Genomic DNA, 14,804 nt, shown 5'->3' on the forward strand with positions numbered 1-14,804 from the left:
GAGTTTCGGAGCTTGCTGTAGTGTGTACACAGTGGTACATGGCCCTGGCCTGGGACCTGGCTTGGTTTCTCAAAGTCAAACTCAAATTCGGGGCTTTACTTGCTTGGTGGCTAATAGAGAAGCAAGGAAATTTGCTTCCCTGTACAGAAAGGTGCGAGGAAGGAAGGCCGCTCCGTTGAGTGTCTACCCTAGGCCCTGTGGGCTTCCATAATATTCTGCATTGGATGATTTCGACGAGTTGACGAGTGAGAAGTGACCGGTGAAAGTATGGACACCGAAACCTGCCACAAGTCGGAATCTGCCGACAATGTCGTTCAAGCTTCTCCTTCAATGTCTGGATGGCAGTCGATGTGCAAAGATTTCAAGGACAGTTACCTGATGCGGATACACACAGCATTTTGGCTGCTTGGGCTGTGCAATCACTTCGGTGGCGTCATTATCCTGAGCGGTGCTCATGACATTGTGCGTGGACAGGATCATCATGAAGTCCGAACCTCTGGTCGACCTCATCGTTATGGTAGTGCCGGCGGCGGTGGCGGCGTGAACAGGTCATATGGCAATGAGACACAGTGTGACGACCTGGAATGCAACCAACACAGTACAGCCATAGTGCTATTGGCACACGTCGTGCCGGCACTGCTGATGAAGCTCCTTGCGCCGCACGTCACACACCTTATCTCGTTCAACATACGCGTTGCATCCTGCATGATGCTGTGCATAAGCAGTCTGCTGGTGGTGGCGTTGGTGCACGAGCGCATGCTCAGCTTGGCCGGCGTCGTGCTGATGAGCTTGTCGATGAGCTTGGGCGAGGTCACCTTCCTCAGCATGACGGCACAGTTCCCCGTGTCGGCGGTGTCCTATTGGTCATCTGGCACTGGTGCGTCGGGCGTGATTGGCGCTTGGGGCTACGTGCTGATGCGTCGTCACCTATCGCCTCGCGACTCCATGCTGGTCTGTCTTGTTGCCCCAATCTTGATGGGCTTGACCTATTGGAAGATTTTGAAGCTACCCACACTATCCCATGGAGAGGCTGTGGTGACCATCAAAGCGAACTTGGACGACGACAGCAGCAGTGATACCATGTCAGTCTCATCTGAGGCCTCGCTCGATCCCAAGCATACTGAAGTGCTGTGGAAGTCTCGGCGCCCCTTGAAATCCGCCCCAACGTCGCTTCGCAACCGCATGCTTCAGCTGAGAGTGCTGCTCCAGTACATGGTTCCACTATTCTTTGTCTACTTCGCTGAGTATCTCATCAATCAGGGTCTCTATGAGCTGATGATTTGGCGAACGTGTATCTTCATTGATCCTGGTGAGCAGTACCGCTGGTTCCAGGCTCTCTATCAGTTTGGTGTCTTCATCTCCAGGTCATCATCCCAGATTTTGCCTATCAATCCAATCTGGCTACTGTCCACGTTGCAACTCGTCAACTTGGGTGTTCTGTTCATTGAGGTAGACAAGCACATCTTCCCCAATATCTACATTCCATTTGTCTTCACTTTCTATGAGGGCTTGTTGGGTGGTGCTTGCTACGCTAATGCATTCACCAGGATCCATCGTGAGGTTGCTCCGGCTCAACAAGAGTTTTCTCTTGGCGCAGCTAGTGTTGCTGACTCACTGGGCATCGCAGTGGCCGGAGTCACGGCACTGCCCATCCACTCGCACTACTGCAGTATGTGGGCGAGGAAGTGAGCCCTGTGGACAGTCTACGAGGTCGCTGCGAGTGTGTGCTTGCGTGTGTGTGTGTGTGTTTGTGTGTGTTTGTGTGTGTGCGCACACACGCGTGCATGCGTACGTGTTTGTGTGCATGCCGTGCGCGTGCGTTTACACATGTGTGTGTGTGTGTATGTGCAATAAGCCCAAAGCATAGTTGCTGTATGCCATTTGAAGCAACAGCAAGAACTGTTCGTGCTGCTATGTCTTGTCTCTCTACTCACTTGTAAATCACAGACCGATTGTTCCTATTCTTGTTTTCTATATATTTCTGACCTATCCCATGCTGCTGAACTGAATGCATGCAGTAGATAATAGTTTCACTGACCTCATTTTGCCGGAGTTTGGAATCCTTCCCTCTTCAGAGTAGTTACAGCTTGCTGAGTCCCCTTACCTTTCTTGCTCCTACCCTTAGTTTCTACACTATTCCATCTGTAGAGCCAACCCTATTAGTATTTGGCAAAGCCTGGGCCGCCGACCCAGCGCCAGCTAGATCCTAGACGCAGCGCACAACTATTTGTGTAGCTCGCACAAATCAACCGTCTTACATGCATGCTTTCTCCTGCGGAAGAGAAATCTACTTTCTTTTCCACCGTAGTGTTTTGAGTTTCTCAGACGCTCCCAACCACGTTTCTTCAAGGCCAGTTTATTATACCCGGCAGTGCTCTACTGCTTTAAAGGGGAAGTTAAGGCAAAAATTAAAATTTCACCAGTTGTAGTCTTCGGGGTGCTGAGTCGAATGGTCGTGGTCCGAGGAAGCTGAGACGCTCCCTTCCTACTTGAATCCCAATCGAACTCGCGCACTTCCACCGAAACTGGGTGACTGCGCCCTACTAGATGGGGATTTGTATGCAAAATGTCACTAAAAGCGCCATTTCGTTCTTATAAAAGCACGGATGACCGCGATTGGCCCATATGTTGTAGTCTTTTGGACGCTGAGTCGACTGGTTTTGGTCCGAAAAGGCTGCGATGCGGCGTTCCTCCTTTATTCCCAATCGAACATGGTTGAACAAGCGGTCACGTGCTCCTGCGTACACCAGTCACCGTGCCTGCAGGGTACAACTTACTAGCCTGTTTGACCTTTTTTGGGTGCAGTCCTGTCACTCGAGTTGAACTCGAGTTGAACCTTGGTGTGAAAGTTGTCACCTGCTGGCGTGGTGACCAGGTGATTTGGGCACCCAGGAGCACGTGACCGCTTGTTCAACCATGTTCGATTGGGAATAAAGGAGGAACGCTGCATCACAGCCTTTTCGGACCAAAACCAGTCGACTCATCGTCCAAAAGACTACAACATATGGGCCAATCGCGGTCATCCGTGCTTTTATAAGAGCGAAATGGCGCTTTTAGTGACATTTTGCATACAAATCCCCATCTAGTAGGGCGCAGTCACCCAGTTTCGGTGGAAGTGCGCGAGTTCGATTGGGATTCAAGTAGGAAGGGAGCGTCTCAGCTTCCTCGGACCACGACCATTCGACTCAGCACCCCGAAGACTACAACTGGTGAAATTTTAATTTTTGCCTTAACTTCCCCTTTAAGGAGCTCCACTTCTTCTATCCTAGAGCATCGACCTTGTATCCTGTCCTTGCCTTGAAACCAAATGTTATTATTATCTTTAGGACTGATTCATAGAGAGCTTCAGCCATAGCTGGTCTTGCACGCACTGTGTCATCCGAGAAAAGGTTTGCGATGGCACTGTTGTCAATGCAGATGTGCACAGATGCTGTTGTGCCTTGAATGTGTGTGTTTGGTGTGTGTGTGTGTGTATGTGTGTATGTGTGGTGTGTGTGTGTGTGTGGTGTGTGTGTGTGGTGTGTGTCTGTGTGTACATGTGTGCTATGGCTTCTGTTCTAGCATTGCTATCATTTCCTCCAGCATTGGAGGCCAAATGTCAAGGTGTGTGCGACTATCGGGCTACGCCCCCCCCCCCCCCCTCTCTGTCTCTCTCTATGGGCATGAGGAGTTCTGGTCCCTCCCAACTCAGAGAATCAGGGTGTTGTGGCACATGGGGGCTCTCTCTCTCTTTCAAGACCACATGTGACTTCTTGCCAATACCATTAGGGGTGGGTGGGATAATCTAAGAATTGTCAAGAGCACATACCGGTAACCCCTGTACTCTTGGCATTGTTATGCACATACATGACGTGTACATGAAGGAGGTGTGGACTGTGACATGTGGAGACTGGACTGGAGGAGCATACGCTGGTACATTGTACTCGCGTTTCTCCGCCGCCCCCCCCCCCCCCCCCCCTACACTCATCAGTAATGCCATGTATCCATGGTACCTGCGGTGGTCTACTGTGACACACTGCCCGACTCGGACATCATGTATCACTGGTACACTTCATCAAGAGTACAATGTACTCTTGACTTCATGCATAAGCCTGTCACTGAGAAGTACAATGTAGACCAATGGCAATGGCGGCAATGCCAGGCAATGGCAATGGCGGCAATGCCAGGCAATGGCAATGGCGGCAATGGCATGCAATGGACCAGTACCGGTGCCTTACTACTGGGCCCTAGCCTAGGCCCTGAAATCATGTCAGGAAGTCTCAGAGAAAGAAGTCACAGTTTTTGGATAAGTAACTTAGTTACACAGTAGACTACACGTGTAACAGTTCCTGCTCGAAACCCACCGATCGAGTTGCATGTCTAATTGTAGTTGCGTGACTGTCTACAACATGTAAAATGATTGTGTCTTGCTGCGAATCTAGAACCTGCAGCACTGTCTGTCCAGTGTCCTCACCTATATTTGTAGCGTTGCAGTGGCTATAAATGCAGTGGGCACCGTGAATGTTCTATCGTGTGTCGATGGCGATCCCAGTGGACTACATACCAGTAACTAGTAAGCATACAGCAGTCCAGGTCCTAGCAGTAGCAAGCCTGCCAGGACCATGGGAGACTCGTGCCCATACATGATTGAAGTTTGGTATTATAATTATAACCTTACACTGGTTCAAAACCAGTATTAGATAAACCTTGTTATAGTTCACGCATATTGTTAGATTGACAGCATGAAACAAGGTGGAGGACACTGTGTTCGGAAACAGTGACCTTACTACAGTAAATATCGGATATAACGTGCCCCTTTGATTTTCGAAAATGTATCACTATATCCGGTGCATCACTATAGCCGATTTGCATGTTTGACCGACACATGGCACATGACTGCACATGAAATGATGCGTACACGCTGGAAAAAGCATGCTGAAAGTGCATGCATGCTCCGCGGACTGTGTACCGGTGCATGACACAGAGCAGTGCATGGCAGTGCAGTACGAGTACAGACTGTCATGTACTAGAACTTCGATACATCATGTGGCATGGCTGCTTCTTCAGCGTGTTCTCCAAAAAAAGCCTGAGCTGGATCCGTGCTCACGTAGATCGTAGATCTACTCGGTGTCCAACGAGTTGCGTAGAGCCAGAAATAGACATGAGTGGCTGTGTACGTGAGTTGGCAACATCATCGTGAGAGGCAACACAGCCAGAAACGGACAAGAGCATGCAGAAAGATCACTCTTGATCATTATATGCGATATTTTCCTGTACATTTGATATGGTTTGCTTCCTGAAGGCCATCACAATAAGCGATATATCGGTATAGCCGATAATAGTGTATATAGTGATATTTTAGCTGTATTTTTTCAGATTTGATTTTGATTTTGACGTGTTCTATCACTATAACCGGTATATCATTATATCCGGTCACTTTATAAACGATACTTACTGTACAACCTTCCGCGGTTGGCAGAGCCCGGTCCCTGCGGACCATTTGAATCATATGCAGGCGCGTGCTCGGCGATTGGCACGGGGGGCACGTGCACCCCCCAAAAATTTTCAATCTGGGTAATTGCAATTGTAATGCATGCAAATATGCTCTAAAATTCAAGAAAGGTTGCAAACAAATTGCAGAAAATTGCCGGGGGGGCTCCCCTCGGCTCCCGTGCACCTCCCTAGTTGGGGGGGGGGGGCGAGCACGCCCCTGATATGGGTCCGGTTGAGCCCGGTTCTGACCCTCTTTATGCTAGGGGGTAGGAGACTACTCCTTACGTTCGTCGTGTATTCTTTGATCGTTCCTTTATGTCGTCCTGGTAGTCATGTAGCTACTTAACTTGTAAGCAGCAACTGGAACATTGCCTGGTCCGGTGGCTTTACGGCTTTTCATGCGTTGGATGTAGTATTGCACTTCCGGAACACTGACTGATGAAAACTGAGCTAATGAGTATTCACCGGGTAGAGGGCTGTGGGGCATGCAAGGTGCACTATCAGAAATCGAGGGATCGTTCACGACTTTCGCAAATGTCTTTGTGATGTCGGAGACATTATCAGCAGGTTCCTGATTTGCTTTAGCTCTGCCAAGTAGACTGTTTATAATACCCCACTGTTCTCTTGGGTGGCCTTTGTGGCAGACAAGTTGTTCTTGGAAGTATGTCGACCGTTTCTTTCTAGTTAGGTATTTGCATTGCCTGCGAAGTGCTCTAAACTGTTGTACGAGATCTGACTGGTCTGGGTGTCTGAGCATTTTATGCTAAAAGTTATCATATTATGCCGCATTATGCTCACATATGCTGCTAGCTAATGTATATTATAGCAATAAAAACTGCTTTATGGCAGTTTTCTAAAAAATGTTATTGTGTTCTAGTCCATGGACCCCGTCTAAAAAGTAAGAAATTAACGAAATGTGATAGCCGAAAATTAAAATTTCACACAAAACCTCACAATAATCACAACAGTTGAAATGCTGCTTTCAACACTAAAGATGTACTGCACCAACAATTGGCAACATGCATTTCATGCCTGCATAGGAAAGAGGATCACGAGGGGAAAAGGTCTTCCACATGTAGCTTTTCATTCTGTGTGTGATTATTGTGAGGTTTTGTGTGAAATTTTAATTTTCGGCTATCACATTTCGTTAATTTCTTACTTTTTAGACGGGGTCCATGGACTAGAACACAATAACATTTTTTAGAAAACTGCCATAAAGCAGTTTTTATTGCTATAATTTCTTTTGTTTTTTCTGTCACCAATCAATGGAATGCCCTATATCAATATGTAAATGATGGCCTTCATATCATATCAATACCGTATTATACGCATTGAGGTGCAAGCCTTTTCTTGCAGAAAATGGCACTAGGCTAGCATGTTCTTCTGCGGGGAAACATGTGAGTAGTGATGGACCGTGTTGATACTTTTTTATACGGAGGTCATTCTGTGCAGGTTGCTGTAGCAGAATTTCATGACTGTCATAATAATAATAATCTAGCCTTTCAGATATCCCCACCCTGGATCAGATTTATTTGAGAAATGTAACCAGGTGCGTGTCGCAGATGTTTTTGTTGATTCTGTGTTTATAATGGTTTATAATCATGGGTTATCGTGATAAGGTTATCCTGCATCATATTGCACTGAAATCGTAATCCTGTTGATGTCGATACAACTTTTGGAAGTAGTTCAATGACTTCAAACTGTTAGTCCACGATTTTCTAAAACAACACAGCAAAGGAGGAACAATAAACATGTATTAAAATGTAAACAAATACATTGCTGAGTCCGACACCTCGTTCCAACAACTACACTGATGAGGATAAAAGGGGCAAGGCTATGCTTGGAGGTACTGAGAGATAAACAAGGCACTCCATAAATAATAAAATCTTACACATCTTTTGGTGAGTATGAATGATATCCAGTCGTTCGACTCTTTAGGACGAACAGCAAGGGTATTTATTCTGTGAGTTTGTCTTAACCCATTTTATGATCAGGAAGTTGGTTGCTCCAACGAGGAGCACATGCTTCTTGCCGAACTTGACACTTGACTGACTCACGACTGCCATCCGGAGCACACGAGGAGCACGTCGCACCTTCCGCTAGGCAAACCTGAAAGAAAGGGAGTGGTGCTTTCTTTCAGGTTTGCGGAGCGGAAGGTGCTCCGTGCTCCTCGTGTGCTCCGGATGGCAATCGTGAGTCAGTCAAGTGTCAAGTTCGGCAAGAAGCGTGTGCTCCTCGTTGGAGCAACCAACTTCCTGACTATTACCGCCGAAGTCGCAACTCTAAGTTCCTATTTTATGATACATGTATAACCAGTGAATACAATTATTTCTCCAATAGACATACGAATAGATTTCTTCTACAGCGAAAGATTCTAAGCCACACCAACTCATTGACTCGTCTCGTATGAAACAAATGAGTCACTAGAGAGGTTCTGCAAAACGAAATGCGTGCAAACTTTCGTTCTACGTCATGAAGTGCGAAACTTCGCACGAACTTTCGCAACTTTGGACGCGAAACTTGCAGGGAACACGAAATGAACTGTCGTAGGAAATTTCGTGAGATCGGGTCATGGCGTACGTGCACTTGGCCCGCGCAAACTACGAAAATGTGCAGAACGCAAAGTTCGTGCAAAAATTCGTACACACTTTCGCAAGGACTGTCGCGAAACTTCGTTCGAAATTTCGTTTTGCAGAACCTCTAGCTCTCTACTGAACGTTTCTTTAGCAACATGACGGCAACTGAAACAGCAATAGAGAAAGTACGATACATGTACAGCACATTCTTGTAGGTACTACAAACAGATTGCAGATCGTAATTCTTGCTTTGGCGGCACGAAACTTTATTTGGGGCAGTGCAATCTCGGCGGTACTCACAAATAATAAATCAAACAGCCCAGACATGAGTAAACAAATCCAATCACACAAGTACGAGATCTTCACGAGACGAGACTGCACCCATTGGCTTGTTTGGTATGAAGCAAACAAGTTTGCTGAACATCTCCACAATGGAGATTTTCCCTGATACAGTATGCGAATTTATTTTGCAAACTCGGTCAATGGGTCCTTGAACCTTTCCCTCCAGATTAGGAACTGCCAACGATAGTATGCCACTGACCAGTGCCTTATTTGTAACGTGCCAATGTACAATGAATATGAGTATTTCGACAACACATCTAACATGAGCCTTACCGTCAAGAAGGTGAACTCGCGTTCTTCGCACACTGTAGACAAGGGCAAAGACATAAAAATGGATCTAAATCCGAAAAAAATCAGCACACGTTTCCGTAAATGAAAGGGTGAGCATAGGCAAATGAATCGAAGGAAACAGGTCAACTCAGAGATCACCTGTCATCGAGTATTCCGTAAAAGGAGGCCTCGGCAGCGGAAAAGCTAAATTTAGAAAAGAGATCCTGTCAGCTTTTCCTTTATTTATTGCATTCCGCCCAAAATCAGCACACTTTTCGTAAATGAAAGAGTCAACACAAGCAAATGAATCAAAGGGAACTGGTCAACTCACCTGTCATTGAGTAATATTCCGCGAAAGGAGGTCTCAGCAGCGCCGAAACGAAATAAGGCAGGCCAGGAGACGAAATATCCGAAACAGCTCATACAAGAAGCAGTTCCAAAGAAGGAAGTTCCTCGCGCATGCACATCCGAACACGGACTGCACTGCAACACAATGTCTGCCGGCTGCAGCCGTGCAAGTGCACAGCACGCGGCTACCACCCGTTGGTAGATCTAATACCGAGCACCTTACGTAGAGACTTACGTAGCCTAAGTGAAATACCGAGCACCTTACGTAGAAACTTACGTAGCATAGCGATGTCGTTTTTCTTGCCATGTACGTGAACACAATACAGTCTGTATCGGCTATAGCGTACCCTTTTGATTTCCGTGATTTTATCACTATAACCGATGCATCACTATATGCGATACGATCGATTTTTTTCTTTTTTCGATATCAACACATGAAAGGCAAGGAAATACTTCCAACATGGCGTTTTGACAAATGAGCATGCTGCATAGTTGACAGTGCCCGCATTTCCATAAAAAATCCTGTTATGTACATGTATCACTATAAAAATAAGCAACGTGAAGAAAGTAAAAATAGGGACTTTGACATTAAATTTTATTGCTACATGTATTTTAAAATCATCACTATAGCCGATAATAATAATAATTATAGTGTGTTATGCATGTTTTGATTCTTTGTTGCCATCATAATATCCGATATATCATTACATCCGATAATATTGGTTTTAGTGATATTTGTACTGGATAAAATACGTTTTGCTTTTGACATTTCGTACCAATATCACTGTAGCCGATATATTCTTATATCCGGTCACTCTATAGCCGATACAGACTGTAATAGAAAAGCTGACAGGATCGCTTTTCTAAATGATGGTTCTGTGCAAAACAACAGGGGAATTCGTCACAGTGGGCCTTCCCCCCCCCCCCCCCCCCCTACCTACATGCATGACGACTACTTGTAGCGCAAGAGCTTTTTTGTAGAGGGCGTTGTACTGACAGTCTGTAGTAGCAAAAGTTCAACGGGGTCAACGCACCGTCGACGTCCGACCTAGTACTAGTAATAAATGGCTAGTACTAGTATGCTAGTACTACTAGCATACTAGTACTAGGTCGGACGTCGACGGTGCGTTGACCCCGGCCCGCCGCCTCAGTACTAGTACCGGTATAATTGGAAAGGCTTCCTGTCTGAAGCCTTTCCATACTGGTACTCGATGTTCCAGTTTTGTGACACGAGAATGGCACGAGAATTAGTGTACCGCTGAGTGTACCGCTATACACGTGGTCGACACGTAGCCGACACGTTGTTGATACTTTTTTGACACGTGACCCCGTCAACGATCTGCTTTGTGCCAATGCCACTCGGTAAACGCCGATGTCGCGTAAGACAAAGACGACTATCCCGTACGCGAAATAGTTGAGAACTGCATGACGTGGACCTGACGGCAAGGACAACTGCGAGGAGGCCCCTTTCGGTACCCCTGACGGGAAGGAGAACTGCAGAAGTCGACGAAGTCGAACGAGGAGGCCCCTTTTCCGTACCCCATACTGCAAAGTGCCATTGATGGATACCTTTTGCACCTGGAACGACCCCTTAAACGCTGTCGCGGCGACTATCCCGTACGCGAAATAGTTGAGAACTGCTGACGTGGACCTTTTGCACCTGGAACGGCCCCGTAAACGCTGTCGTGTCGGCGGAGTGAATGTGCAGGGTACTAGGGTGAAAAGAATTGCTGCAAAGACGTCCCCTCTACTACATTTTTGTAGGCTCCTGGCCTTTGCCTTTGGAGACATCGTCGGCGAACTGAATGCGCAGGGCGAAAAGAATTGCTGCAAAGACGTCCGCTCTAGGCCTTTGGAGACATCGTGGGAACTCCTTCCGGTACTATACAAACTGCTGACATGGCCGTGGACATGTACATGGAGAGTCATGGTGGGACTTCATGTACATGGATACATGGTGGGAATTCCTTCCGGCACCCCGTACCGCAAAGCCAACGGTGGGGAAGGAGAAGTGCAGACGTCTAGGAAGACGAACGAGGAGGAGCCAGGACGAGCGAGCAATGGCAGGACTAGCTGGACCGTAAGTAATAGCTGAATTGTGCATGACAACTTGACACCCATGCGGCACTCGCCACTTGCCACTGCATATTTCTTGTCCACTAACAATGTCTCTCCTCTGCCCCCTGTGTGTCCACGGCCCTGTTTCTGAATTGTCCCGATGAATCGAATGTCTTCCGCAACTGGAACGGCCCCGTGAACGCTGTCGCGTCGGCGACTGAATGCGCAGGAGGGAAAATATTGCTGCGAAGACGTCTCCTCTAGACGACGGTAAGGCACCCCATTGATATGTTGCCAGTGTGTGCCAGGGTATCGCGCGATGGTGAATGAGGAATGATGAAGGGTACGGTGGGACTGTAGACCTGTTACTTCGAAGTACCTTCTACTAACACGTTATCAGGTGGAGAGTGTCTTGTACTCACGTTATCAGGTCGAGAGCGTATTGTAGTCACTCTCTCTATTCCTGTACTTCATTACGTTTAAGGTGTACGTATATACTTCTCAAAAAAATTTAATGGTCCACAGTCGTGTCGGAAGGGTACGGTGGGACTGTAGACATGTTACCTTCTAACACGTTATCAGGTGGAGAGTGTCTTGTACTCACGTTATCACTATATCAGGTCGAGAGCGTATTGTAGTCACTCTCTCTATTCCTGTACTTCATTACGTTTCAGGTGTACGTATAACTTTTCCAAAAAATTTAATGGTTCACGTCCTCAGATAGAGAGCGTATTGCACCCACTGTCTAGTCTCTGTAGTGCATTGAGATTTTGTTGATCGAACATGAAATGGATACACAGACAAAGCCAGGCCAAATACATGGCGAGATGTCGCCAGAAGAACGTCTTCAGGTAGAGAGCGTATTGCACCCACTGTCTAGTCGATTTTGTGGATCGCACATGAAATGGATACACAGACAAAGCAGGCCAAGTACATGAGAGAGTGGACGATGTGCAGATCGACACGGCCTGCGGGTACTTCATTAAAGTTACCCGTGACATAACTAGGATAAAAGTTAATCACTGTAAAAACATTGCCAAGTATGTGAGCACTTTGGACTTGACAGAAGAGTGCACGGGCGACGTTGACAAAACATACCGCGGTGACTGTCACTATCATGACAGCAGGGCACATCGCACGCAGCATCGCAGATCGTGTCGAATTGCGCATCATAACGAGAGAGCTTGGAAGCTCAGGGCCCTACGCTATGCTTTTATGCTTTTTTGCCTAGCTCATCGTACATGTTTTAAGAACTGATGGAAATGTCTTTTTCCGTTGATTGGCCACATCACTGTATTGCAAAAACGTTTCCACATTTCACGTCAAATTTGAAATCGATCGGTATTTTTGCTCTCACATGCATCCATTGCTCAATCATGCATCATTTGCCCATAATTATGACAAACTTTGGCCTGCGATTTACTTTGGCCGGTTGGTACCAAGCGGCGAAATCAGCGAAATTAAATCGCCAGCGAAAATGAGTTGATTTTAATACAGTAATCGGATTTTCTGGCCTTTTTGTAGTAACACATGTACAGTTGTGGCAAGTGAAATCCGACACTTGGCATAAGGGACTGCACCGTGCATCCTGCAGCCTCTGCAGCCCTGCATAGAATCTACGTACAGTACATGTGCTGCATACAACTTTATCTGTCTGATGACAGAATTCGTACTCATCACAGTCAAGGTTCAAAAGGTGCTGGCAAAAATGAATGGGAATTGGATACCAATACTCCTTATGTGTACCATATTTGTGAACTGTGTGTATCTAAGCTGTGACCTTTCGACCTGTTTGGGATGCATGCGGCTCTATAGTACAAATTAGGTGCAGTGCATTACATCATTGATGTCCATTTGAGGCGCTGTCCCCTATGGCAAGTGTCGGATTTCACTTGCCACAACTGTACATTGACCTGTTGAGCCAATGACGACGCCGAATGCATGGTTGCCTGTGGAGCACATTACATAACTTTACAGTCTCCTAAAATACGTATCCTGTCCGACGACAAAAGAGGCTGCAGATTTAGTTTTTCTGCGCGTCGACGGGATGATTGCGACGCGAAAGTTCAGCTCGCGTTATTTGGCTCGCACGTCGAAAAATCAACGCGAGTGACCTGCTGCTCACATCGAAAGTTGGACATTACATAACTTTACAGTCTCCTTAAATACGTATCCTGTCCGACGCCAAAGGAAGCTGCAGATATAGTTTTTCTGCGCGTCGACGGGATGTCTGTCCTGACGTTTACTGGGACCGGCGCTGACTCTGCCGATCACGGGCGTTCTGGACTCGACAGGATGTCTGTCCTGACGTTTCCTGGGACCGGCTTAGACTCTGCCGATCACGGGCGTTCTGGACTCAACGAGATGTCTGTCCTGATGTTGCCTGGGACCGGCGGACTCTACCGATCACGGGCATTCTGGAGTCGACGGGATCTCTCTTCCGACGTTTCCTGTGACCGGCGCTGAATCGCTCGTTCACGCTTATTTTGGAGACGACGGGATCTCTCTTCCAAAGTATGTTTATGCTGACGCATCCTATCACCTATTCGGCGTCTATTCTAATTTAATTTCCTCCTCGTCTCCCTATTTCTTTCCAAATCTCCATCTACATCAGGGAGTCGTATACATAATACGACGAATATTGGTACGGTACGGGACAGATACAGGAGCCCGCAAATATTGTGGACAGCTGTAATGTACAATCCTGTAGAGCCTTTGTAGTCACAGATACGGGACAGATACGGGACAGATACGGGATAGCTCCAGCCGTGACACAAACAAACAAACAAACAAACAAACACCAAATTAAAGCTGTGTGGACCCTGGCTAGCGCCAGACGTTACTGAAGTAACGTCTTCTGCATAGCTACGGGAATAATTATTGCAAAATTGCTCCTGTGCATGCAAGTGAATTTCATTGCACTTCTCAGTTTGGGAAATGCTCGATTATGACAATTCTCCGTGTGAGTGCACTAGCCCTGAACAGACATGTAGGTGAACCGTTTGTGGTGTATCATAGCCTACCTCACGACCTCCTGCTTTCTTTCTTCATCACTTGTATCTTGCAGGTATATCATCCCGTGACGACCACATTGAAGTCTGAATTTGAAGTGTGAAGATGCTTCAGCAACCACATCGTACTTTTCCATTGCTTTCATTGTGCTTCTACTGTGCATGTGTGTAACTTGTGGGGTAAACATGTGTTGACATTGTATGCTGGCGACACGGTCAGATGTTCATGCGTCTAACGTACATCTGCATGTTATGCATTGAAAAGGGTTTGCCACTTGCGATCCTGGGACGAGTATCAGGTCCGCTTTGTCCTGTGTGGGCTGTATCAGATTGCTGTTCACTTCTCTATCTGTTGGATATTTGACTTTCTGCAAGTTTCTGGTGTATGATGGCCACGTCCTTGCTTGTCACTTTGTATGATATTACATTCTGTATTCGCTGCTTCCATGGCATGGTCTGCAAACTGCAATCCTTGGGCAAATGTCATGTTTGCTATGTTGTGCTTTGCCCGTCAGCTTGTCTACACGCTGTAGTTGAATTATTTTTGTTTCACAACTGACTTCCTCAAGTACGGTGGCCACTGCTTTGCATGGCATTATACATGAAGAATTTCCTGTTTGTGTCGTGTGCATGTGTGTATGTGTGCGTGGCCACATGTGTGTGCCGTGTGCATACACATGTTTGTGTATCTGTGTGCGGGGTAGCGAAGCGGGGAGGGCTGGTATGT

General features: G+C 46.8%; 1 protein-coding gene across 1 annotated transcript; it reads left to right on the plus strand.

The window, feature by feature from the left end:
- Nucleotides 1–46: 46 nt before the first annotated feature.
- On the plus strand, nt 47–2,364 carry LOC135813695 (battenin-like). The gene has a single exon (XM_065326734.1). It carries the CDS (start codon nt 268–270, stop codon nt 1,687–1,689), a length of 1,422 nt encoding a protein of 473 aa, XP_065182806.1. The 5' UTR covers nt 47–267; the 3' UTR covers nt 1,690–2,364.
- Nucleotides 2,365–14,804: the final 12,440 nt, after the last annotated feature.

Source organism: Sycon ciliatum, chromosome 4 (assembly GCF_964019385.1).
Source record: "Sycon ciliatum chromosome 4, ocSycCili1.1, whole genome shotgun sequence".
Taxonomy (NCBI): domain Eukaryota; kingdom Metazoa; phylum Porifera; class Calcarea; order Leucosolenida; family Sycettidae; genus Sycon; species Sycon ciliatum.